At 49.0% G+C, this 27,027-nt stretch overlaps 1 protein-coding gene and 1 pseudogene across 3 annotated transcripts in view; one reads left to right on the forward strand and one right to left on the reverse strand.

The window, feature by feature from the left end:
• The first annotated feature begins 8,289 nt into the window (after nt 1-8,289).
• The window catches only part of ESYT2 (extended synaptotagmin 2), a 79,478-nt gene continuing 60,740 nt past the window's right edge, over nt 8,290-27,027 (forward strand). The window contains exon 1 of one of the 3 annotated variants that reach the window (XM_032305575.1): nt 8,290-8,701. In XM_032305575.1, coding sequence (XP_032161466.1) covers nt 8,390-8,701 — 312 coding nt within the window. In that variant the 5' untranslated portion in view covers nt 8,290-8,389. The remainder of the gene's footprint in view (nt 8,702-27,027) is intronic. The other 2 variants (XM_032305576.1, XM_032305577.1) reach the window with 2 other exon arrangements.
• Nucleotides 16,226-16,675, reverse strand: LOC116568999 (annotated as a pseudogene).

Consider the following 27,027-nt stretch of genomic DNA (forward strand, 5'->3'; position numbering starts at 1 on the left):
ACTGCAGCCCACTCCCTGCTCGCATCCTTCATCAGCAAATGGCACGACTTCAAGCTCCTCAGATGCACCCTATTCACGGGCTTGGTGAAGGCAGTCTCCTCTTGCTCACTCTCCCCAGCACAGCTGCTGAATAAATGCCTATGGAGAGAGCATTTCTTTAACAGCATTTCTCTCCTCAGACTTCTTAAAACAACTATTTTCTAAATAACTCATTTGATCAGCAGTTCCATTTTATCTTGTACTACTTCTTTTATTGCGTTCATTTACTCAGTAGATGCCTTCCGAAGTTCATCTGATGACCTGGGAAATGACAGAGAGCTAGAGATAGAAAGCTACATAAACACTCTTTGGACCTCTAGTAGCTCGTGGTTGCTAGGACAGAGAAATAGGCAAACACTGCTAAATAATGTGAACATGTAAAAGCAGTGAGTGAGGAAGTGACAGACAGCTGTCCAGAAAAAATAAGTGAGTTTGGTAAGGACACATAATTTCTCAGAGAGGCTGGGAAAGAACATCTTGAGAGGAAAACAAATATGGGTACAAGCACACAGAGAGGAAGGCTTTGGAGGGTTCCAGAAAATATGATTGTTCCTTTAAGTGTGCTGTAGAAGAAAGCATATAGAAATAAAATCCAAGCCACATAGGCCATTATTAATTATCTAGTAGCCACACCTTCAAAAGTAAAAAGAAACAGATGAAATCAAATTTAATAATGTAGCCACAAATTTAATAATGTAGCCACATATAAAATGTTATTTTATCATATTACATTTAATGTGTTGAGTTATTTTACATTTTTCTTACACAATCTTCAAAATCCAGTGTGTATTTTATACTTACAGCACACCTGAGTTCAGACCAGCCACATTTCACGTGCTCAAAGCCCCATATGACAAGTGACCTCCGGAGCAGAGCAGGTGTCCAGCACAGAGTACGTGAGTGGAGGTGTTGGGGCATGGAGTGGCATGAGATGGTCAGAGAGGAAGCCGGAAAGAGGACACGGCCAGTTGGCGAAGGGCCTCAAAATGGCATGATGTGAAGCTTTAAAGCGTTGTTGGGCAATTGTAAGTCATTAAAACCAGAAAAGAATGCTGTGTTTGCAGGCTGAGGGACAGGGGTTCGAGACAAGAGGGAGCTAGCAGTGAGGGCTTCGGGGGCTTTGCTGCCATTGTGCAGCCTGCTTCTCGGCCCTTTCTCCCCCACCAGAGACTTAGCTGCAGCACCTCTGCACAGACCCTCCTCTGCTCACATCTGGTCCCACTGCTTTGTTAAAGTTCTCCTACATCCTCTTTTCTAGAATTTAAACACATCTATCCATCTCTGGACTCACTGGACTGTCCTCACTGGACTGTCAACCAGCTTATAATTCCAGGTTATGATAAAAACAGAAATGTTTTTCACAGTAACAAGCAAATTTGTCACGAAAATCAAGAACCTTCCTATCCCAGGCTCTTTGGTTTTCAAGGTCAGGTAATTTTGGTGTCACTGATGTCTGTGTACATGGATATGGTAGAAAACCTGCCTGTGGGTTGAACTAATGAACTAACATGCTAGTGAGACGTTTGATCAGCCTCTCACTGGCTGTGTGAACCTAGGCACTTTGTTTTACTACCTTGTGCCTCAGTTAGCTCTTCAGTAAAATGGAAATTAGGAGGTACCGATTCTGTACAGCAGCTGTGAGGATTAGATGAATAATTATGTAAAGTCCCCAGAACAGTGATTACCGCAACTGAGCACATAGTGAATTAACAAGTTTACTCTTGTTATTATAGATTAGCACCTAAGTTATAACCTAAGTTATAAACATCTACGGCAGATTAAAATAGGTGGAAAAACAAAATTAGAGCCTTCCTTTATCAATTTATGAGTTCCCTGCTACTGTATGAAACCACAGTTGGAGCACTTCCATCAGTGAAGAGACTGTGGTCGGCAGAACTCTGGCCCAAAGAGTCCTGCCCTGCCATCCACTCTTGTTTCACACTCTCTCCTTGAGTGTGAGCAAAACCTGTAAATGTGACGGGATCTACTCCCGTGGTCAGGTTACTAAGCAGTGGACTAAGTTGGTCAAAAAGGAGATAATCCTGAGTGGACCTGACTTTCAAAGGCGATACATCTGAGAGGCGCTCCTGTCCTGGAAGACGATGAAGCAACTGCCATGCCAGGAAAGGCCAAGGAAGGGGGCGCATGGAAGGACCAGAGTGTGACCCCTGAATGCCATCCTGCAGAAGTTAGGGATTTAAGCCCTACAGCTGCAGTGAACTGAATTCTGCCAACACCTTGACTGAACTTGGGAGGGGTCTCAGATGAAGGTCTCCAGGAGAGACCACAGCTCAGGCAACAAGGCAACACTTGGTTTCACCTAATGAGACCTGAGCAGAGGACTTAATGAACCCATACAAATATCATATTCAATAGTAATAAAAACTGGAATGGGGGCTTATAACTTGATAGATGGCTTCAGTTGGGTGCTCTAAAATGTACCATCTAATTCAGACTTTCCCCAAGAATATTAGGGCTCCCCCTCACATGCGCAGAGTTGCCTTGGGGCTCCTGAGAGCTGAGCTATATTCAGCAGATAAATGTAGTCATGGAGATAAGCATAAAGTATAGACAACATTAACTCAAGGAAGGAAATCTCACAAAAGGCTTCGCAGAAGCAGAGATATACAAATTGTTTTGGAAAGAAGAATAGTTTTGCAGAAGGATCAGGGAGAAGGGTAGTCCAGACGCAGAGAACAGCAGGTACAAAGGCACAGACAGGTAGCAGCAGGGTTTGGGAGAGATGAGCAGCAGTGCAGACCGTAGGTTGCAAGTGAGGTGAGAAGTAGGATCAAATGTGGACAAGCTCTGTGTGTCACGCAGAGGAGCTGGAACTTCACATTAGAAGCAAACAATATGTAAGCAGGGAAGAGATTCAATCAGATCTGCATTTTGAATTGGCCATTTGATAGAAATACGGACTTTTAAAAATGACCTTTGGGTTCACTTCAAACTTGGAAAATACGCAAGTACAAAGCATTCCCTGCCTCCATTGCCAAGATTCCCACCATGAACCTCCCAGCACACATGCTCCCCTCGTCTGTCATCTAGCGTTCATCTGTCTACACATATGCTTACCCATTATTATTAGACTTGTTCTGAGTCATTTGACAAAGAACTTCAGATAGGGTTACTCATCACTCCAAAATACTCGTGTTTGTTTTCCCAAAACAAGGACAGCCTGCCAGTCAGGAAGTCAACATGGTTCCAGGTCTGCTGTCCAAACCATGGACCCCCTTTTTCCACCAACTGTCCCCAAAACACTTCTTTTTCTTCACAGCCCAGATCCCACAGAGGAACACACGCTGGATATAGTTGTGTCTCTTCAGTCTTGTGACCTGGAATATTTAATTCCTAAGTAAGAACAGAGGGAGACCCTACATTGCATTGCCCCAAGGCCATACTCGAGTCAAGTTTTCTCAAGTTCTCTGGCAGAATGCCCCAGGAATGCTGCTGTGCTCCTTTCTCTGTGTAATTGGTAAGTGTCTTGTAGTTAGTATTCCAGTGTTATTCCTCATCAAACTTCCACCTGCTGCCCTTAGCCTCCCTTGATAACTCACTCTTGCACTACAGGGACTGCTAAATGGTGAATTTTCCATCTGCGTGATTCCAACAGTCTATTTTCGGTGCATTCCTCACTCGCTCATTCAGCTACATCAGAATGGACTCATGGGTTCCTGTTTCACTCCCTGGTTTATAATCTGCCAATGTCATCCTTGATTCTGGGGCTCAGATTGTCCCAGACTTAATCAGCAGGAGCCCTTCAAGTCATGTCAAGGACATGCCCCCCATGTCCTTTGACAGCACATGATTCTCTAAGCATTTTCTTACCTCCTGGCACAACAAAATATCCCAGGCTCATCTTGTACTTTCACTGCTCCTGAAGTCAACTGTTTCTCCAGAGATCTCTGGTTCCTTTTATTGGAAAAATGGTATCGAGACACCAAAATCTGGGAGTTACTTGTGCTTATTGGATGGGGGTACCATTGCTTCTGGAAACTCTCAGCAGACAGAAATACAAAATACCTAAAAATGACACATAGACACACTAATACAGACGTAACTATTTTGGGTCTCTGTACATGTCAAAACACATGAGTTCATACCTCCTCCAAGTCCAGTCCAACACAAGGGTTCTTTCTGGATTCTCCCTTTCCATGTTTGTAATATATTCCCCAACAGCAAGAAACCTGGCTTTCATTATCCTCAGTGTGCGTTTATTTGCTAATAGAACCAGGCTGGCAAGTCAGCCTTCCACCTCAGGCAGGCCTGCCACTGCCTCCTCTATGGTGGGGAGAGATGGTCTCTGTGCAACTTTGAAAGAGCAGGATTAAAGGGTTACCAGTCAAGTCCGAGATTTCTGTAATGATCTGAGCAAGCAAGGAAGGAACAAGCCTTTTCTGAGTCTCTTGGTTGCATAGCACAGAAACCGCTCAGGTGGCTCAGGTAAAAACGTGGTTGCGTCACCAAAGGAGTATCTCAGAAAAGACAGGAGCCTTGGTGAGTTTGGGCAAAAAGAGTCGTGGTTAGTCGTAGGAAAGGAAGACAGGCACACTGTGCTCCCACGGTGGAGGTGATAGGAAGAAGCCGAACAAGAGGGACAAGACAAAGGCCTAGACTTGGGTGAGACGCATCGTGAAACAAAGCAGGAAGGATTCACCTTAAACAGAAGGCAGCTCTTTTCTCTGAAACTTGCAATGCTACGGGCACGGTCCGAAACTTCAGAGCTTCTTACTAGATCACTCACAATGATCTTCTTCCCTCGGAAAGCAGTGGCTTTCCTTAAGTGTCGGCACACGAGCAAGGAGGTAACATGAAGAGCGTCCAGGAGACCGAGGACTCTGAGAATACCGGAAAAGCCCAACTGAGCTGGGCCTGTTACTAGACTGTTCCGAATAAGATGTGTTCTGCCTTGCTGGTGTAATCAAGCACAGGGAAGTGGCCCGCAGTGTGAGGGCAGCAGAGACCGGGAGGTTGACTGGCGTCCGGTGCGGACACCTCTCTTCGGTGTGTTTTCCGCGGGAGGCCGCTCAGGCTCAACACCGTTGCCGATGTGCAACACGTCTTAGGCGGTTCGTGTTCATTCATAGACCCTTACAGGATCTGACTCTGGGGCTCACTACAGGAAAGACCGCAGGACCGAAAGGCTCGAGCCCACTCCTGCGTTCACAAGTCAGTCCTTGTCTTGCATCTGTAACGTGGTCTTGACGATGACTTGGCATTAGCCCAGTTAGCTGTTGCTCAGGAAAAGGTCGGACACCGGCCCTGCTACATATTCACAACTAAGTGTACTACGGGAAAGAGCCAGAAAAGGAAAACCTCTACCCTCGCTTGGGGCTGAGGGTCCTTGCCCAAAACTGTGTTCTGGCCCCTCGAGCAACGCTTCTGAGACGCGTGGAGAAACCCCCGTGCCACGCACACATACACGCAAACCTAACTGGGACAGACCGAAGAGGAGCAGGGCGCCCTCGGCCATCCATTCGGGCCCAGAGACGCGGTGACAAACAAGGACGGTCACTGCTCACGGGACAGAGCCGGCGGACCTACTGAGGAGACGTGGGCGATGCGGTCAGCACCTGCAGCCGCCTCCCCGCCCGGGGAACTCCTGGAGCACCGCGTCCTCCACCTGTTCCGCGGACCGTCGCCAGTGGGGCTTCCCTCCGCGCGGCCAAGCAGCCAGCGGAGTGTCATGGTTTCGTCCTGACGACGCCGGGCTTCGTCCCTGCGCCATCCTAGTTAGCAGGTCGTCACTCCGGGATCCCCGCCGTGGGGGAGGAGCTCGTGGCAACAGGAGGTACCCCATCAGGTCCGAACTGTGGGCGCGGGGAGCTCGGGGGACACGAGGTATACGGTGAGATGTCACTCGGGGGGACAAACTCGGGGGACACGAGGTACACCGTGACGTGTCACTCGGGGGGACAAACTCGGGGGACACGAGGTACACGGTGAGATGTCACTCCAGGGGACAAACTCCGGGGACACGAGGTACACGGTGAGATGTCACTCCGGGGGACAAACTCCGGGGACACGAGATATACGGTGAGATGTCACTCGGGGGGACAAACTCGGGGGACACGAGGTACACGGTGACATGTCACTCCGGGGGACAAACTCTGGGGACACGAGGTACACCGTGACATGTCACTCCGGGGGACAAACTCCGGGGACACGAGGTATACGGTGAGATGTCACTCGGGGGGACAAACTCGGGGGACACGAGGTACACGGTGACATGTCACTCCGGGGGACAAACTCGGGGGACATGAGGTACACCGTGACGTGTCACTCCGGGGGACAAACTCGGGGGACACGAGGTACATGGTGAGATGTCACTCGGGGGGACAAACTCGGGGGACACGAGGTACACGGTGACATGTCACTCGGTGGGACAAACTCGGGGGACACGAGGTACACGGTGAGATGTCACTCGGGGGGACAAACTCGGGGGACACGAGGTACACGGTGACATGTCACTCGGTGGGACAAACTCGGGGGACACGAGGTACACGGTGACATGTCACTCGGTGGGACAAACTCGGGGGACACGAGGTACACGGTGAGATGTCACTCCAGGGGACAAACTCCGGGGACACGAGGTATACGGTGAGATGTCACTCGGGGGGACAAACTCGGGGGACACGAGGTACACGGTGACATGTCACTCCGGGGGACAAACTCGGGGGACACGAGGTACACCGTGATGTGTCACTCTGGGGGACAAACTCGGGGGACACGAGGTACACGGTGAGATGTCACTCGGGGGGACAAACTCGGGGGACACGAGGTACACGGTGACATGTCACTCGGTGGGACAAACTCGGGGGACACGAGGTACACGATGAGATGTCACTCCGGGGGACAAACTCGGGGGACACGAGGTACACGGTGACATGTCACTCGGTGGGACAAACTCGGGGGACACGAGGTACACGGTGAGATGTCACTCGGGGGGACAAACTCCAGGGACACGAGGTACACGGTGACATGTCACTCGGTGGGACAAACTCGGGGGACACGAGGTACACGGTGAGATGTCACTCTGGGGGACAAACTCGGGGGACACGAGGTACACGGTGACATGTCACTCGGTGGGACAAACTCGGGGGACACGAGGTACACGGTGACATGTCACTCGGTGGGACAAACTCGGGGGACACGAGGTACACGGTGACATGTCACTCGGTGGGACAAACTCGGGGGACACGAGGTACACCGAGAGATGTCACTCCGGGGGGGGAGCTTGGGGGACACGAGGTGACAGCGCCGTCAACGGCCGCCACCGCGCGCGCCCCCAGCCCCGCCCCTCGGAAGGAGGATGCTCCAGGTCGCCGGGAACGAAGACCGGAGCAGGGAGGACGGAGACCCGCTCCGCCGCCGGCCCTCGGCACGCAGCGTGGGCTCCACGGCGCTTCACCGGGGCCGGCCCTGACGGAGCGTCCGGACCGTGAGGTGATCACCGGCGGGGACCCCAGAGACCGGAGCTCCTCACGCTCCCCGCGCGCTACGCGGACCGACCGGTCTCCCCCGAACAGCCGAGAGACCCCCAGACACGGAGCGTCCTCCCGCCGCGGCCCGCCGCAGCCGCCGCACCATCGCACCCACGCGGGGGTGCGCGGATCCGGCCGGAACGTCCCGGAGGCCGGCCAGCGGACCCCGCGCCGGAACGCGCACCGCGCCGGAACGCGCACCGCTGGCCCCCCGCCGGCCGCAGCGGCCGGAGACCCCGCACGCGACCCCGCAGCCGGAGCCCGCCCCGCGCGCTGACGTCACACGCGGAAGACCTCACGCGTCGGCCCCGCCCGCCCCCGCCTCAGACGGCGGCCACCCGCGCCTGCGGAGGCGTGGGGACGTCAGCTACGTGCTCTAGTCTGCCGGCCGCGTCCGGCCGCCGCGGAGGCGCGCCCCGCCCCGCCTGCCCCACGTGACCACGCGCCCGACGGCCGGAACGGCCCCCCCCACTCCCGTTTCCGCGGGCGCCCGCCCGCCCCGCAATGAGGTAGCAGCGCGGCCTCGCCCACCCGTCGTGAATACGTGGCGGGGGTCCAGGGCCGCGCTCGGCCGCCTCCGGGGCGCCCCACCCCGCGCGCTGACGTTCACGTCGACCCCGCGCTTACTCCCGCCTCGGGTGGCGAACGCACGGCGGCGTCCCCCAGCCGTCCCCGCCCTCCCCTCCCGGGCACCGCGGCTCAGGGCCGCGCCCGGCCGCCGCCCCGCCCACCCTGCGTGCTGACGTCGCACGCCGCCCGCGGGCGGAAGCGCGGGCGGGAGGGGGCGCCGGCGCGGTCCCCTCGGAGGGGCGCTGGTGCGCGGCAGAGGCTCCGCGTGCGGGTGGGGACGCGAACGCTGCGCCATGAGCGGCGCGGGGAGCCGCGGCGCCGAGGCCGGCGCTGCCCAGGCCGAGTCCGCGGGCGCGGCGCTGAGCGTGGACGTGGCGGGGCTGCTGGCGCAGCTGGCGCGCAGCTTCGCGCTGCTGCTGCCGGTGTACGCGCTCGGCTACCTGGGCCTGAGCTTCAGCTGGGTGCTGCTGGCGCTCGGGCTGCTCGTGTGGTGCCGGCGCAGCCGCGGCCTCAAGGCCACCCGCCTGTGCCGCGCCCTGGCGCTGCTGGAGGACGAGGAGCGCGCCGTGCGCCTGGGGGTGCGCGCCTGCGACCTGCCGGCCTGGGTGAGTGCGGCTCCGCGCGGGCCCGGGATCCGCCCCGCCGCCCGCGGCCCCGCCGCCCGCGGCCCCGCGCGTCTCCTGGCCGGGGTCGCCGCGGCCGCGGCCGGTCCGCGCGCTGCGCCCCAGCCGCCCCGCCCCGGGCCGCCGGGCCGCACAGGGGAGGGCGCGGGGCGGCGGCGGCTGGGCTCGCGGCACCGCCCGGTGCCGCCGCGCTGGCTGCGGGTCCCGGAGACCGGCGGCGCCCGCCCGTTCGCGGGGACGGCGGGGGGCGGGGGCGGGGAGCGCTGTCCGGGCGGCTGTGGCGCCGCTCCGCGGGGTCGGGACGCGGGTTGTCCTCGCGCCGCCCGGGGCTCGGGGCAGGCTTGGGCTGCAGGGCGCGTTCCGGGGGCCGGGCTGCGGGTGCGCTGACGGCGGGGTCCGCACCGCGAGTCGTCTGCGGGCTCGCGTCGCGTCGCAGTGAGGCGGGAGCGCGGTCGGGGCCGCCTCCTCGCGCGCGCCTCACCCCCCCCGTGCGCTCCGACGCGGAGTCGCCGTCCCGCGGGCGGCAGGCGCTCTGCGACGACGGGCGATCCCGCGGGGCTCGCTGCGGGCCCGTGCGGAGACGGCCGCAGGGAGGACCCGAGAGCGGTGGCGGCTTCCCGTGCCGAGACGCGTGCGGGGGCACACGGGCGGCGGGCAGAGGGCGGGGCGCGGGGCCCGGGTGGGCCGTCACCCCCGCGGCCGCGGTGCGGGACTTTGGCGAACGCGCTGCTGCGGGGGTTGCGACCTCGGGGTGGGCCGTGCGGGAGCAGGAGGTGCGTGTGCGCCGGCAGTGCGCCGACGCGGGCGGGCTCAGCGCGGTGGGAGCGGCGGCCCGACGCGCTCGCGGCCTGCCGGAACCGGGCCTGCCCAGGACGCGGCCGCGTGAAGCCCCCGGTGAAGCCCCGGGCCCCGCTCGGGGCGGAGGGGGAGACGCGCGCTCAGGCCGGCGGGTGGGGAAGGCGGCGCCCGGCGCGCCCGGGGCGTTCTGCGGACTCGGCCCCGCGGCTTCTCCGTACCCCGCGCTGCCGTCGTCGCGCGCTCGCCGTCCGGTGCACCGGGAAGGCGCCGGGGGGTGGACGGGCGGCCTGAACGGAGGCCGCGGGCGGAGGGACGTGCTCGACGAGGGTCCCGGAGAAGAGCGGGGCGGCGTCCGTCGCCGTCGGTGCCGGCGGGAAGCTCCGAACCGGGCGCGGCGACGTCTGCGCCGGTCCCGCCCGTGTGGCCGCCAGGACACGTGGATTCCGCGCTGCGAGGCGGGGACACCGCAGACTCGCGCTCGGGCCGCTGGTGTCGCGTCAGCCCCGCGCTCGGGGGTCCGTGGTCGGACGGGGGCCGCCGGCTGCCGCCGGGCTGTCAGCGCTCGGGCCGGGGGAGCGCTGTTCCGCGCCGTCGCCGGAGGCGGGAACCGAAGGCGCGTGGGCAGAGAACCCGGCGCACGAGACCCCAGACGGCACCGGGGTCGCGAGCGGAGGAAGAGCGAGCGTCTGGCTGGACTCCCAGGGTTCGTCCGCGGCGTGTGCTCCCATGAAGCGGGGTTCTGTAGCTGATCGGACCGCCGGGTCGTTGCGTCCGCCGCGCTGGCGCGTGGGCCCTGGAGGGACCCCGCGGGCCGCAGAGCCGTGGACGCTGCAGGGCCCTGGCTTCGGCGGCCGGAACCGAGGGCAGGTTGCTGGACCCAGGGCGGTGAGGGCTGCTTTTCTTAGCTCGAATGGTAACTCAGGGTCAGGACGTGAGCGTCCGTCGGCTTGCGCACCCCGGTTCTAGGAACGCCGCTGTCTTAGCTTAGTGTCCGTCGGACTTTGCGTTCAGACCGGAGACTGGAGAGGACGGAGTGAGCTGTAACCCAGTGCAGGAGTTAGAACTAGGTCAGGTTAGGGTTACAGTAAACGTACAGTGTAGGGGCGCCTGGGGGGCTCCGCGGGTCAAGCCGCTGCCTTCGGCTCGGGTCGTGATCTCAGGGTCCTGGGATCGAGTCCCGCGTCGGGCTCTCTGCTCAGCGGGGAGCCTGCTTCCCCCTCTCTCTCTGCCTACTTGTGATCTCTCTGTCAAATCAATAAATAAAACCTTAAAAAAATCTATAGTGTAGCTTTCGATCCTGCGAAGAACCGATTCTGAAAAACCGACTGGTAATGCTGCTTTTGTTGGACCTGGTGAACCTTTTCTGTAGGTTTTCATAATCTCTGCTGCTAACAGTTCACAACGTTTAACTTAGAATAATACCACAGATACTGTGAATATGCTGAAAACCATTGACTTGTACATTTTCAATGAGCAAACTGGTGTGTGCGTTATATCTCAATGGTGCTATTTAAAGGTATATATATTGAATTTATTTTAAAAAGAAATGAAAAGGTTAGTTATAATTTGTAGAAAACTGTATGTCCTTGCTTATGGAACTCCAGCTAAAACTCTTACAATTCGGGTTTTTTTTAAATTTTATTAAGCTTTTTATTTTAATTCCAGTATAGTTAATATATAGTGTTGTATTAGTATCAAGTGTACAAGATAGTGTAAAACTTCTACAACTTTTAAAAATTATTGTTTCAACTTAAATTCTAAGGCATTTACATTTCAGAGAATATTTAATGAAAAGTGTGGGCTTATGAATGAAAAGTGACAAGGTAAATATTTTTACCTTGATCTTAATGTTACTATAAACATTGACACCATCATGGCTAAACAAACAAATTCTAATAAATGACATAGAAATTATTGCCTCAAAGATACAAATAGCTTACATGTGTTTTTCTGTGAGTTATTAGAAACTCTTTCTTTTGATTCAAAGTAGTAACGCATAATTATGTGTGTTAAGAAATTTAGGGTATAGATTGGTTTTATATTAGACTCATTTATCGTAGCATGATTTTTGAATGTATTGTGGTCTTTATGGTTTTTAATCTTACTTAAATTCAGTTAACATATAGTATCATTATTTTCAGATTGTTAATGGTCTTTGCATTTCATTAGGATTTGTTAAGTCATCTGTTTTGGTTTCCATGACACAATGCTGTCTCCGATGAATTTTCTTTCTCCATTTAAAGATCTGAGGATCTACTATATGCAGAAGTAGAGAGGTCACCATGCCCTCATGGCTGTGCTGTCTTTCAGGTAGATGCAAGGCAAGATGTGATGGCCCCAGTGCCATGGTGGTCAGAACAGAGGATGGGAGGTGGTTAGTGGCGAGGGAAGCAGATAGACACGTTTATGGACATTGCAGAATAGGAGGACATGGCATTATACTCTATGGGGACAGTAGGATAAACATGCGGGAGCGGGAAATCAGGCAGAGTCCTTGGTGGGAACATCAAAGCGCACCTGGACTGTCCCAGCAGGAGGAAGCTGTGTGGAACCGGGTGAACTGAGGCTCAGGAGTGAGGAGTAGATGTGCACCATGCAGCTTGGGCCGGGTTCTGGGGCAGCTCTCCCAGTTCACAGGGACCTGAGCTGAGCATAAATATAAATACTACTCTTAAGACTCACAGTATTGGGGCGCCTGGGTGGCTCGGCGGGTTAAGCCTCTGCTTTCGACTCGGGTCATGATCTCAAGGTTCTGGGATTGAGTCCAGCATCGGGCTCTCTGCTCATCCAGGAGCCTGCCTCCTGCTCTCTGTCTGCCTCTGCCTACTTGTGATCTCTGTCAAATAAATAAATAAAATATTTTTTAAAAAAAGAAAGACTCTTTTGGCAAGGGAGGAAGGGGAGATAGTGATGTATTCGAAATTAAGCTTCTGAAATCAGAAAGTGGAAGCGCCCGTGCAATGGAGCAGAGTTCTCTTCTTGCTTGGGCTGTCAGAAAACAAGCCAAGATTCTTGGGGATTGTTACTCTTTGTACTGTGGAGGTAGCTAAGTACCCGCCCACCTTCCCTCAAATAGACCATTCTCCCTCACCCTTAATAACCTTATTGTGGTGAAGTACTGAGTCACCTAGTGCTCTGGGGTTGGGTGGGGCTCAGTTCTTACATAAACAATATCAGTGGATTCTTTTGTACAGAGTCATTTTTCCATTAAACATCTTTTATTTGAGTTTTCTTGTGATCTTTTTATCACTGGCTTTTCTTCATTTATTTTTCTTACCTGTTATGAAAGTCCTATTTTTTAAGGAAATCATTTATTTTTTTAATTTTTCCTAGAGTAGATCCCATTTTTAAGGAAGTAGCTCAACTTACATGTAGGGATTAGAAATGCGCTTTTATGGATTCATCTATTTACTCCCACATTTATTATCATTGCTATGTCTCAGGTCTCCTGCTAGGTACTAGAGACTGTGGATAAGATAAGGCCTTAAACCTCAAGAATTTACCACCTGCTAAGAGCACAGAGATCTATGTGTAAATCTTAGTTTAATCATAGTATGCATTTGCAGTCATTTTGTTTTGTTTTTGTTTTTGTTTTTAATAAAATAAGATTCGCTTTTTTAATCCAGGGGGAAAAATGCATTAAAAACATCATTCATAGAGATGCCTGGGTGGCTTAGTTGGTTAAGCTGCTGCCTTTAGCTCAGGTCCTGATCCCAGGGTCCTGGGATTGAGTCCCACATCAGGCTCCTTGCTCAGAGGGAAGCCTGCTTCTCTCTGCCTCTGCCTGCCACTCTGCCTGCTTGTGTTCTCTCTCTCTCTCTCTCTCTCTCTCTCTGACAAACAAGTAAATAAAGTCTCGGGGCAGGGGGTGGGGGACATCATTCATCATTGCAAACCACCCATGACAGTAGTTGGTGGAAAATTACAACCGTGAATGGGATTGTCATTGTGAATTTTTCTATTTGTGATGAACCATACTAAAAATCATTTGTTCAGGAAAATGTGGTTTAAAATTTAGTTTTCTTGATGCTTAACTATGTATGGAGAAAGGAAAGGCAGATCTTTCTTAGGTCTTTGTGTTGATGAAGTGGTATATGTTCATTTTATTAAAAAATATGCCATTTAGAACATTTCGTACATTTGTACCTTGTCAGTTCATCCAGATTCCCCTCTTACATAAATAACCTTGAGAAGGAAAGCATTAGGTAACATCTAAAGTCTTTAAATCGATCTGGTTGAAAACAAAAATTGTATTGATGAGGATTAAAACTTTATTCTAGGGTTTGTTGATCTAGCTATGCATCGAAGTCCAGTTTTATGCTCTTCTGTCCTAGCCTGCTTCGTGAAAGGCAGTTTCAGGGTTACTCATGGTGAACATCTCTGGGACGCCCAGTCCAGCACCTGTCAGATGGCAGCAGGGTGTGCAGATGGAAGTACCAGCGCTGAAGAACCTCGTCTTGCGCGCGCCCCCGTGTCAGGAGTCGGGCTCTCCTGAGGAGCGCGCGCAGGAGTCGGTGACAGCCACACCAGTAACCTGACAGTTCACACCATGCTTTCCTTCTTACCATTTACAGAATTGTCATTGAAGTTGAGTTTGAAGTTCTTTTGTTTACGCACTTAGTGAGGTTCCTCTTAACCTATTTTTAAGGGACACGCAGTTAAGTTTTTCTTTATTTCCCAAAAACAGATAATCGTTCTAGTGTGAGAAGAATGCAGCCTTGCTGTGAGTCATTTCAAGCTTTGGAGAAGAGTAATGAGGAAAAAGTCACCTGCATCCTGCTAACTAGTTATGACCATGATTTTTTGATGATTTTCTGAATCTTTAATGCATATGGCTATACGTGTGTGTGTGTGTGTGTGTGTGTGTGTGTGTGTGTTGTATCCTTCATTAAGCATTATATTGTGAACATACGTCATTATTCAGAAATGTGACTTTGGTTATCGTAATATCTATTTTATGGGGCTGCTGTGTTTTATTTAAATGATGTCTGATAGATTTCAAAAATAAGATTGTTAGATATTATATGGTAAGAAAGATAAAACTAGAGTTTGAGATTTATTCAATATTCTGCTCTTTTCAAGTTATAAAGGTGATTTGTTTGAGCTATATATCTGATCTGTTCCAGGATACATGAACTATTTTTGAACCTCCGAGAGTAGCATGATAATTTTATAGGCAAAAGTCTCACTTTGGAGGGCAGTGTGGTGTTAATGTTCAAATGCACCGTCACCCAGATCCCTCTTTCTTAAGTAACCTTGAGAAGGAAAGCATTCCCCCCACGAGGAGTCACAGTTTTTAAGTAGCTTTCCTTCCTCTGCTGTGTTGGGATATTCAAGTTTGTTAACAGGAGGAATGTTCCAGTCTGAAGTTGTGGCTTCTGTAGACAGTGTCGTAATGCTTCCTTAGAGATGGCTGAGAAGACTGGCTGGATGGTCACTGACTTTGTGTTCCTGCCATGTGACCAGTTCTGTCCTCTGGCAGCCCTCAGTCACTGCCTGGTGTGTGGCCCAAGCGGATAAATGGCCTGCCCTCCTGCTCCCAGTCTCACATGTGATGGCATCGCTGCTTTGGTGCACACTCAAGAAGCCGGCTCCAGACCTGGTAACTGTGCGTCCCTGCTGAGTCCAGTCCCTTCCTAACTCTGTGCACTTGGGCACATCAGTCATACCCTTTAGACCCTCAGTTTCCTCATCATTAGGTAAGCATTAAAATGAGCCATGAAATGAACATGGTGTGGTCATGAGGCTGGAATGAGGGAAGGCCAGGGACGTGCTGGGCCTGGGAGGGTGCGGCTAGTGCTGCCCTCGAGTTAGTGATCAAGGTGGCTCATGCTCCCTTTCAGTTTCCTTGGTGTTGCTGCCTGAGTCATTTCTGTTAACCCTTACCTCTCCTCCCGCACTTCGACCAAAAGAGGGCAGATGAGACCTGGGGTTTCTCTCTGTTTCTGTTTCACTGTGGTTTATTTTGTTGCTAAGAGTTTATCTGCCTTCATGCTTTGTTATTGTTCACACTCAAAAGTACTACTTATAACTTCTCTCTCTCTTTTCTCTGTATATCCCTAAACTGATAGCCAAGGAACCTGCGTTATAAACCTTCATCCTTGCCGCTGCTGCTCCCTTAAACGCTACCCTGGGGACGTGGTTAATTTTCCCTGTCCTGCTTGAAGCAGCTGGCCCGATGCAGTAGATAACCATAGTTACATTCCAACAATATCATGTTGTAAAATTTTTTCATTCATTTTCATTTGAAAATGCGCTCCTATTTCTGGGTCCGTTGTAATAGTTTAACTTAACCTGTATTATATGTGGAGGCATTTCCTTCTGTTTGCATCGAGGGGTGATACATTTTAGGTTCCCCCAAAATAAGGGTAGAACTATAGATAAATCCAGTGATGTGGGAAGAGAACCTTGTCCAACTTGCTTCATGCGGCAAATGCCGCACTGGAGTACCTGTTCAAATTGGTACAGTTATTGATCTGAGCAATACTTTTATTTTCTGTTTTCTTACTGAACTCTGCTTGCGTATTTGTTAAAGCATTTAGTCAAATCTGCTTTGTCCTGTACTTGTGTGTAGGACTAGGAGTTTGAAATGAGAACTTTTTTTTTTTAACAGTCTTAGTTTATTAATCCTCGCCTGAAAAACCTGCACAGTCCCCACAGATAGAGCCACTGGAGCGTCTTTGCTCCTTCTGTCGTCCAGTCTCCAGCTCACTTCCTGCCGGCACCGGCATTGGCTTCCGCAGCCCCGACTTCTTCATTCTGTTCTTGCGTTCTTCTTGCTGTTTTCTCGAGGTCGTTTCTTCTCGTACAGACCGTGTCTTGGAGTCTATGTTTGGGTTCATTTTTCTTTGCATAATCCAAGGAATCCTAAATCATGCCAAAGCCAGTTGTCCTGCCACCACCAAAATGGGTTCTGAACCCAAATACAAATATGACATCTGGTACAGTCTTGTACATTTTGGCTACTTTTTCCCAAATTTCTGTCTTCGGTACTGTTGCCTTTCTGGCATGAAGGACATCAGTAACCATTTGTTTGTGCTGAAGTAGTCCGTTGGTCGTGAATTTCCTGGTATGGAGAGTTACCATGTCGTTGATGATGGCGGCTGAGCTTCCAGCAGCCGGAGACGAAAAGAGACCCACTGTCCGCCGGCCAGTCATATCAGTGGAGTAAGGACTTTCAATATCCGTTGTATCGGCTAGCAGAATGCACCTAAATAGTTTACTCGGTACACCTAGTGAATTTTTGGAACAGTGAACTATGTACCCCCTTCGTTTTATTAGGACTTCCTACACCCAGTTTGTAAATTGTTAGGTAATGCCCGTGTTGCCATTCCTGTACATATTTGAGGTGCACTGTCTCTTGGGTTCACTAATTTATTTCATTCATGCTATAAATACTTAAATGCCTAGCAAGTGAATACCTAAGATGTTAATACTTTCTAAGTTAATGTGTGAGTATTGGGTTACTGAAAGCAAAAGTCCAAATGTAATTCAACCATAAATGAAATATAATTTCTAGTTACTTTTTCACATGCATAAAGATCTTGAAATCTACCCACTACCTAATACAAAGTGTTGATTTTATGTAATAGCGAGTCAACTTGTGGCTTCACATTGGTGGAAGTAAAGCCATGAACGTTGCTGTGCTCATGAAGTAGTTTAAAAGGAATGAGCAGGAGGGGAAAGGTTACAGCTGATCTTTGCTTGCTGCCTGCCTGGGATCAGTGTAACAAAATGCTGCAGACGTGGTGGTTTAAAACAACACAGATTTACTTTTCATAAGTCTGAAGGCCAGAAGTCTAAAATCAGTTCCTGTGGGCTGAAACCAAGGGGGTCCTCAGGTCTGTGCTCCCTCCGGAGGCTTTTCCCAGCTTCTCGAGTTCCATTCTGGAGTCCCTGGTGCCCTCTCCGTCTTCAGAGCCGGTCGCTGTTTCCATCACATGTTCCTTTCTCTTCTGTATTTCCCACACCTGTAGCCCCTCCCATAGAGATGCTGTGATTGCATTACGGCCACCTGGTGTGTCCGGGATCATCTCCCTAACTCAAGATTCCTAATTTGTCATATCCGAAAGTCCTTTTTTTGCAGTGTAAGGTAACATTCACCAGATCTAGGGATTAGGACATAAACATCTTTTGGGGAGCCATTACTGAGCTGCCCTGTGTCTTGGAATACTTGGGAGCCAGGATGGCTGAACAGCGGTAATTACGGTTCAGCCATATTTCATCAGTTCTGAAAGACACTCCCACCCCCCACCCCGCCCCTTTGTATCTGTGGACTCATCTCCCAGCCACGTGTCATGGTCGAGTTAGCAGGCTCTTCTTGTGGCGTAGAAAGTCATGGTCTGTTTTAAATTGATCTCATCTTGTGGCTGCTCCCCTTTCCCTCTTTGACCCTAATGGGTGGTGTTGAAGAGATGAAATACACAGAAACCAATGGGAGAGAGAGGAGCTAAGCCTTTGGAAGATGGGCGGCTTACAGGCGGCAGCGTTTTTGCATTGTAGGTGAGGAGATAAGCACATGAAGCAGGGCCTTGCCCTGTGTAAGTGTAGGAGTTTGGGCTTGATCTGTTAGGTCAAGCATTAAGGAAGCATCGAAACATTTAAAAGAGTGGTATGTCTCACGTTTAAAAAGTCATAGTGGGTGATGTATGCAAGTGTTGAGTCACTGTATTGTACTCCTGAAATTATAACACTGCATGTTAACTAGTTAGAATTAAAACCTTTTAAAAAATAGTAAAAAACAAAAATTGAAAGGGCGTGTATAACAAGATAAATTTTGGAGTGATATCGAGACAGACCAAGGGGACAAGACTGTGGCCAGTCTGAGCAGAAGAAGGAGGGAGTGCCTCGGTCTCCTGGAGTCACACTGGGAAGGAAGGAAGGAAGGAGAGGAGAGAAAGGTAGAAGACTCCGGGTTACCGGCCTGCGCTCCTGGGTGCAGAAATGATGGTGCCGTAGACCGAGTAGGGTATACAGGAGCCGCCGTAGGGATGGGGGTTGCAGAAGCCTGGGGAAGTTCTGAGGAGTATTATCCAAATAGCAGCCAGTAACACACATCAGTGTGTTCAGTTCACAGGCGATGGGTGGTTGAAATCACGCTTGGAATGGGAAAGGGAGGAAGGGTATGTAGATGGCGTCACAAGAGCCGGTGGCCTACGCAGACCCTTCGTGTTTCTGGAGGACATTGGGATGGGAAAGGAAGGAAAATGGTGAGTGCACCTAGTGCTTCTGTGTGCCGCTTACTCTCTACATCGAACTCATTTAAACCCCACAGACATGTGACCCTCTGTTCACAGATGAACCATGCTAACTCTTGAAATGTTCTGTCATTTGCCTTTTGTCCCAGAATCGGAAGTGCCGGGCAGAATTTGAACTGGGAAGTTGTCTGGCTCTTGTGCCATTGTTCCTCTGCTCTCCGCCTTCTCCTGACGGTCGTGAAGAAGGAACTGGGCATTAGACACTGTTCTGTCTAGTCATTTTGATAATTTCCACTTTTCAGAGGAGGCAGGTAAAGCCCTAGGGCTTCAGCAGTTAGCCACAGTCACACAAATACCGGAGGCGATGCTGGGTTGAGGTCCCGTGTCCCTGCCTGCCATGTTCTTTGCACTGCTTCTCAGTGCCTGGAGAACTGGGTCGGCCGTGGCACCTGCAGGCGTGGAGGGGGTACACACTGACACAAACTCGTGGCCCATCCCCTCAGCCAGATAGCTCTTCGGTTCATATAGCGCTAGGAGTCTTAGTATGTTAGGGGTAACAACTGGACAGTGGCATAGATTTCAAATGTTTGTGATCTCTGTGAGTATTTGGGACAAGTAATAGAAATGTTCTTTCTTGGTTGTTTACTACTTACATTTCCAAGGTTTTGTTTGGGATCATTTGCCTACTGCCTGAAGAATTCACTTTAATATTTCTTTCAGTGCAAGTCAGCCAGCAGTGAATTTTCTGTTTGCGTTTGTTTACAGAAAAAATGAGCAAATAATGCAGAATTCTTATATTCCAACCTAATATGACTTCTTATATTAACATACTGGATTGGTACGTCGCATGTGTTACAGTTACTGAAACAGTGTTGATTCATTTAGCTAAAGTCCCCAGTTTACATTAGGAGTCTCTCTCTCTCTTTTTTTTTTTTTTTTAAGATTTGTTATTTATATTTATTTTTCATTTTGAGAGAGAGTGTGTGTGTGAGTGGGAAGGAGGAGAGAGAGGGACAGACAGACTCCTGCTGGGTGCAGGGTCAGATGCCAGGCTCAGTCCAGGATTCAGATCCCAACCCCAGCCGAAACCAAGAGTCGCTCGCTCAACCTACTCAGCCGCCCAGGCGCCCCAAGAGTCTCTCCTTATTTTTGTGGGGTAGTATCACTGCCCTAAAAATCCTCTTATTCTCTCCCTCTCCCAAACCCCTGGTTGTTACTGAGCTTTTTGTTGGCCATAGTTTTGCCTTCTTCAGAATGTCAAATACTTAGAATTATGTAGTATGTGACCTTTCATGTTGGCTTCTTTAACTGTAGCAGTATGTATGTAAGGTTCCTCATTTTTCCTGGCTTGATAGTTCATATCTTTCTTTGATTTTTATTGCAGTAAAATTCAAATAACAAAGTAACTTTTTAGAAGTCATTTAGTTCCTTCACAGTGTTGTGCAGCTATAACCTCCAACTGGTTCCTAAACATTTTCATCACCCCAGAAGAAACCCTGTCCCTTGAGCAGTCCCTCCCCACTTCACTGTCCCCCGGCTGGCACTAATGTGCTTTCTGTCTGTGATTTTCCTGAATATTTCCTGTAAATCGAATCGTATAACATGTGAGCTTTTGTGTCTGGCTTGTTTCACTTTGCATGATATTTTCAAGATTTTACCCTGCGATAGACATCGTTTCTTTTTATGGTGAATAATATTCTATTACACGGATATACCACAGTCTGTTTATCCGTTCATTTATCTTTCCATCCATTGATGAACATTTTGGTTGTTTCTTTTGGATAATGTAAATAGTCCTGTGAATTTTGTGTACAAATTTTTATTTGAATACCCGTTTTCAATTAGGAGGGTTTATATACCTAGAAGTGGAACTGCTGGGCATAAGTTTTTAAGGAACTGCCGTATTATTCTCCACAATAATGGGACTTTTACATCCTCACCAACAATGTGAAAAAGTTCCAAATCCTCTACATGCCTGCCAGCACTTTTTAATCTTTATTTAACTTTTAACCATCACCAGTGGGCACTAGCAAAGCTTTTTTTTTTTTTTTTTAAGTAATCTCTGTGCCCAAGATGGGGTTCAATATCAAGATCCCAAGATCAAGAGTCGCTTGCTCTGCTGACTAAGCCAGCCAGACCCCCTGAACACTTGTTATCTGTTGTCTTCTTGATTATAGCCATCCTGGTGGATGTGAAGTGGCATCTCACTGTGGGTTTATTTGCATTTACATAGTAACTAATATCCCCTTCATAGGAAGATGTGTATTTCTTCCCAACTCCGCTTTTAGTTGAGTTTTGGTAGCTTTAATTTGGCTGTGGTGGGAATATTTGTGTCTCAGAGTTGGCAGTCTCAAAACTGGTTGTAAATGTGTACCAGCATCTCACTGCTCCGAATGACGTTCCCTCCTGCACAGAGGGTTCACCCTGTCCTCTAGGGCAGAATGAGAAAAGATCACCTTAATCTAGTGAGGTTCTGAGTTAGCACTAGAGCACGTTGCAGGGAAAAGCTCTGTCTAGTCTAGTCTCACCCACTTTCAGGCACAGCCCTCCAAATGTAGCTGAAGACATGCGGTGATGACTAAATCCCCCTTCAGTCTACCTCAGGGTCCGGGTTATGCTTTCTCGGTACAAGGAGCCTGTCAGAAGCTCTTTTTCTTGTTAGAGGCTAGTTCCTTGTCCTGAGTAGCTTAAGAATTTGGCAGATACCTCAAGGGTAACACTGTAAGAGTAGGTTCACTTCTTTCCCCCAGGGATCTTGGACCCTGGAGTCCTGTTACTCAGCTGACCCCAACTCCCAGTGCTTTTCTCCCTGGTCTTGTGAGATTCCCATTAATTCTGTGGCTTCTTTGCCTCCTAGCTACTTTCTCAACCTTTTCTACACACCCCGGGAGGACAGCCTCAGAATGTCACCTCACCATTGTAGTGTCCTCTCCCTGGTAGTTTAGCCTCTCCGGCCTTCATTCCTTGGCAGATTTCCAGTGTCTTCACGTGTGTATATGCACATGTGAGAGTGTGAGCCCGTGTGAATGAGCGTGTTTCGTCTGGCTTCTCTGGTTCTCTGCAGAATCGGTCTGTTGCAAGGTTCTCCTGTGCTTATAGCTTGAAGCCAATGTTATTTTTAGGGAAAAAATAGATTTGTGAACTCCTAGTATAGTGCCCTGTGAAAGTTAGAAGAAAAAGTTTTTTGTTGACTGTTGGATTTGGTTGGGGGGTGGGGGGAGATAGGTTCAGGAGAAAGGGATTAGGTGTCAAGTTTTATTTGTGTAATTTTATTTCAAAATGTTTCCCTGAGTATTTTACATTTAAACATTTACATTGACATTATGTACTTCCTCCCTCCAAGGTTTTGTTTAAATTCCAGTTAGGTAACATACAGTGTAGTACTGGCATCAGGTGCCCATCACCCAGTGCCCTCTTGAATCCCTGTCCCCTGTTTAACCCATGACCCCACCCACGTCCCCTCTGGTATCGTCAGTTTGTTCGCTGTAGTTAAGAGGCTGTTTCTTGGTTTTCCTCTCTTCATCCCCGCCATGTTCATTTGTTTTGTTCTTAAATTCCACATGAGTGAGATCATACAGCATTTGTCTTTCTCTAACTGATTTATTTCACTCAGCATAATACTCTCTAGCCCCATCCACATCATTGCAAATGACAGGGTTTTGTCCTTTTTATGGCTGAGTAATATTAGTAGTTTATGTGCACCTTTCTCCATTCAGTCGATGGACACTTGGACTCTCTCCATAACTGGGCTCTTGTTGAGAATGCCGCTGTAAACATCGGGGTGCATGTATCCCTTTGAATTACTGTTTTTGTATACTTTGGGTAAATACCCAGTAGTGCAATTGCTGGGTAGCTCTATTCTTACTTTGAGGAACCTCCGTACTATTCACCAGAGTGGCTGCACCAGCTTGCATTCCCACCAACAGTGTAGGAGGGTTCCCCTTTTTCCACATCCTCGCCAACATCTGTTTTCTCCTGTGTTGTTGATTTTAGTTATTCTGACAGGTGTGAGGTGATAGTTTGTTGTTGTTTTGATTTGTGTTTCCCTGATGATGTGATGTTGAGCATCTTTTCGTGTGTCCGTTGGCCATCTGAATGTCTTCTTTGGAAAAATATCAATTCCTGTCTTCTGCCCATGTTTTAATTAGATTATATGGTTTTGGGGTGTTATATCAGATTTTTTATTCTCTCCGCATTTCTCACGCTAGCCCTAGGCAACCACTGATCCTTTTCCTGTCTCTGTAGACTTACCTGTCCTGGACAGCCCATGTAAATAGAGCCAGACAGTGTGTGCTTTTTGTGACTTCGACTACCTGTGGGATATAGAGGTAGATGATAGAAAATGAGAGGGGAAAAGTCCTTGATAACCGGCGGACACCATACCCACCTCCTAGGTTTGAGCGTGCATTGTAGTTATAAGACCCATTGCGGAAACCGGGCAAAGTGCACGTAGGGACTTTCAGTGCTTTTTGCAATGCATGTAATTACTTCAAAAGAAAAGATTAGAAATTCTTTTTTAATTTTTTTTTTTAAGATTTTATTTATTTGACAGAGAGAGATCACAAGTAGGCAGAGAGGCAGGCAGAGAGAGAGGAGGAAGCAGGCTCCCTGCGGAGCAGAGAGCCCGATGCGGGGCTCGATCCCAGGACCCTGAGATCATGACCCGAACCGAAGGCAGAGGCTTTAACCCACTGAGCCACCCAGGCGCCCCAAGATTAGAAATTCTTGAAGATGATCTTGGGATCTAGTTATTGTTTCTGTATTTAGTTATACATAAATAGTGAATAAACTAGTGATCTAATTGTCATCTCTGTATGTAGTGATGCACTTAGAGTAGATAAGCAAGTGGGTTTTCTGGGAAGAATTGGGGAGGGTCGAGGATTTGATCAAGAGATGTACAAAAAACTTTAAGATTTTATTTCTTTATTGGAGAGAGAGAGTGCAAGCAGGAAGGAGAGGGCGAGGCAGGCTCTCTGCTGAGCAGGGAGCCCAATTCGGGGCTTGACTCCAGGACCCTGGGATCATGACCAGAGCCAAAGGCAGACACTTAACAACTGAGCCACCCAGACACTCCAGGAGATACATCAAAGTTTTTGTGACTTTTTTTTCCCCTGAGGTTCCCTGTCCTTAAGTCTCTTACGGAAAAGAAAGGATGGTAGAAGGAGCCGGATCACTGGAACCCCAGAACTGAGGGTTTGGACTTTTTGGTTTTTTATTTTAGGTATTTCTAGATTCCATGATCACAGTTGATGACAAACAGGCAAAGTGGGGGATTTATCAGAATCTTGGTTTTAAACATCCAGTAAAAATATTATATTTAGGAAAAAGTCCTAATGTTTTCAAATGCCTGATTATCTGTTGTTCTTCGTTGTCTACCATTAAAGGAATAAAAAGAGTAAACAGGTAGAGTGCGGCTTTGTAAATGTCTTTGACTTCATTCTCGTAATGCTTCGAATCTATACTGCCTGTGAAAGAGAGTAAAATTAAGCTCCTAGAAATATGTAAACTTATTTCTCGAAAATGAAAACTCACAGTACAATTTCAAACATGAAGTGACTTCTGAGTCCATGTAGATGTTTGCTGTTCCTCTCAGTTCTGTACCGCGGGGGATTTTGACCCTGACTCCGATGGTTGTTGCTGCTGCTGCCTTCAACAGTAGAACAAAGCTGGATGGATTCCACGTGGTGTGTAGAACACGTGTGTATAAGTCAGCGCTGCAATTACATATCTGTCTTCTGGTCCGTTTCAGTCAAAACATAAGCATTTAAATTAGAATAGTAGCATTTGATTTGAATTTAAGACCAGAAACAACCAGAATGTCTTTAATGTTTTAGCGAAAGAGATGAGAAGACATGTTTGCTATTCTTGGACTCATTTTAATTTGCAGGATTGATGTAATTTAAGCCAGAACCTCACCTCTAAATCAAAGTTTGTCACATAACATGTATGACTTCCCTTTAGCGGTTGCAGAAGGAATGTCGAAATGACTTTAGAATTCTTTTAAAATATGCTTTAAGTCTTTGAAAAATATCCGTGGATTTGCTTTTGTATGTAAGACATTAAATGAATCTCTTGACATCAGGGTTTTGATGAAGGGCTGTCTCATTGTTCTCCTGCGTAGAAGGTAGGAAGTAACCCTGCCCGGCCTCTGGCACTGAGATCAGCCCCAGCTTAAATTCTCCATCATTCCATGCGGGCACTGGGACTTCAGCCTCCCTCCCCCTCCCAGAATAACCAGATCAACAAATTGCAGGTCTAGCGTGGCAGATACACTGTGGGACATTACGGAAGGTCTCATGGTAAAATGATTCAGACAGCTTGGTTTGTTACAAAAGATGTGCTGGGATAATCCTAGCTTTTTAGTTTTTATTTACTGTTTCCTGGTGTGCAGAAGTAGGTAATGGTCACTCATACAACAGGAGCAACGAATTATTGAAGGTGGACATGCTTTAAACATCTGTGAGCAGCGTCTGTAAACCCTCCCCTGCTGCTGCTGCTTGAGCCAGAGTCTCAGGACCATGGAGCTGAGGTCTGCCATGCATGTGGCTTTCCGCTGGGGTTCCAGCCAGCCGCCTTTGGTCAGCAGCCAGTTCTTATTTCAAACTGTTAGAGTCTGAGACCACAGAAGAAAGCAGCAAATTTACCCTGTTAGGTCTGTGGTCAGCATATAAAGAAGTGATCGTGGTCACTACCTTTGGTCTAAGGTAAACACTGGAGGAATATTAGTGCTTCTCAAATTCCCAGGTGAAACTTCTTGTTAATGTAAAAAGCACTTAGGAGAGAATTTTGAAAATGTTTCCCAGTAGGAGAAGACTTTAAACAGGTGGGTTGTCCAGCATTGTCATCGTATTTTAATGTCTTCGTACTGTAGTGTTCTTTTTGGTCTATCAGATCACAAGGATATAAGTAGTCAAAGGCCACGTGAAGCGGACACGAACTCCGTAGAATGGTGCAGCTGTGTGGATTTTGAAGAAAGTTAATTGCTTTATTTACTGCATGAATTAGTTGATCGCCTACTTTTATGTAGCCTAAAAATAGGTAGACCCAGTTATTTTGTGCGATTTCTTTTTACCCTCCAAGTGACTAACCTCCCCACGCTGTTAACATGTCATTAGAGGATTGGCGGGTTCCGAGAGAAACAGCCTTCTCTCATGTTTTTAACCTTGAATACTTCCTTCGTAAAAATAGCTTTTAGGAGAAAGCATTCCAGTATCTTAGAAGAAATTACTGTATTAAGATTTCTTGACTCCCCATTTTTTCCAGTTTGCATACGTACTGAGCCTCTGGGGAGGGTGGGAGTAGGACGGACTGAAATTGGGCATTGTGAAGACAGACAGGTGGTTTGCAGTAACCCTTCTGTGAAATAAATTAAAAAGTTTAAATATAAAAAGATTGGAGGGCAGAAATTTATGTTGCTACCAATTTTCATCTACATCATTTTCTCGCTGATATGTTCAACAGCCAACCTGTCAGAATGCCCAGAGCTCCTCACCGGTAGTTTACCAGGAGGTCACATACACTACAAGATACTGATGACTTAGGTAAAATTTTTCTAAATCCTTCCGTTTGGAAGTTTGTCCAATGTCAGTATTTAATACTTCCCGTAATGCCTTTTTCCCATCCTAATTATGTAATATGACGAAATGTGATGTTTTTTTTCCTCCAGGTCCCACACAGCAGTCCCCAGGTCCCCTCCACGTGATCTCAGCAGGCCGTACATACGTGGTTATCTTTGTCAGGATTGGAAGCACGGGCATGGAGAATTTTAGGTGTCCGCTTGATCCAAGATCAGGGGAGAGAGAACAGGTTCTGACACGCGTGCACTGGTGTCCCACACTTCCACCTCAGTAGCAGTTCCAAATCCTGGGTTCTCCACAGTCCTCTGTGCACCGGAACCTTCGACTCCCTTTGGTTGATTTGTGAATTAACCAAAATTTTTTGGGTAATTTTAACTTGCAAGTTTTTTTCCATTTGCATTGATTTTAAAATTAATCAGTATGCAGACAAGACAATATTAAACATTTGATTTTTAAAGATTTTAATTATTTATTTGACAGAGATCACAAGTAGACTGAGAGGCAGGCAGAGAGAGAGGGAAGCAGGATCCCCGCTGAGCAGAGAGCCCGATGCGGGGCTCGATCCCAGGACCCTGAGATCATGACCTGAGCTGAAGGCAGGCTTAACCCACTGAGCCCCCCAGGTACCCCAAACATGTGAAGATTTTTAGTTAGTATCTCCCCAGCTTGTGAACTGTTTGAATGCAGCTCAGGTCTGTTTATATAAACCTGCTGTGTACTTCAGGCAAAGGTATGT

Source organism: Mustela erminea, chromosome 11, assembly GCF_009829155.1.
Source record: "Mustela erminea isolate mMusErm1 chromosome 11, mMusErm1.Pri, whole genome shotgun sequence".
In the NCBI taxonomy this organism is placed as follows: Eukaryota; Metazoa; Chordata; class Mammalia; order Carnivora; family Mustelidae; genus Mustela; species Mustela erminea.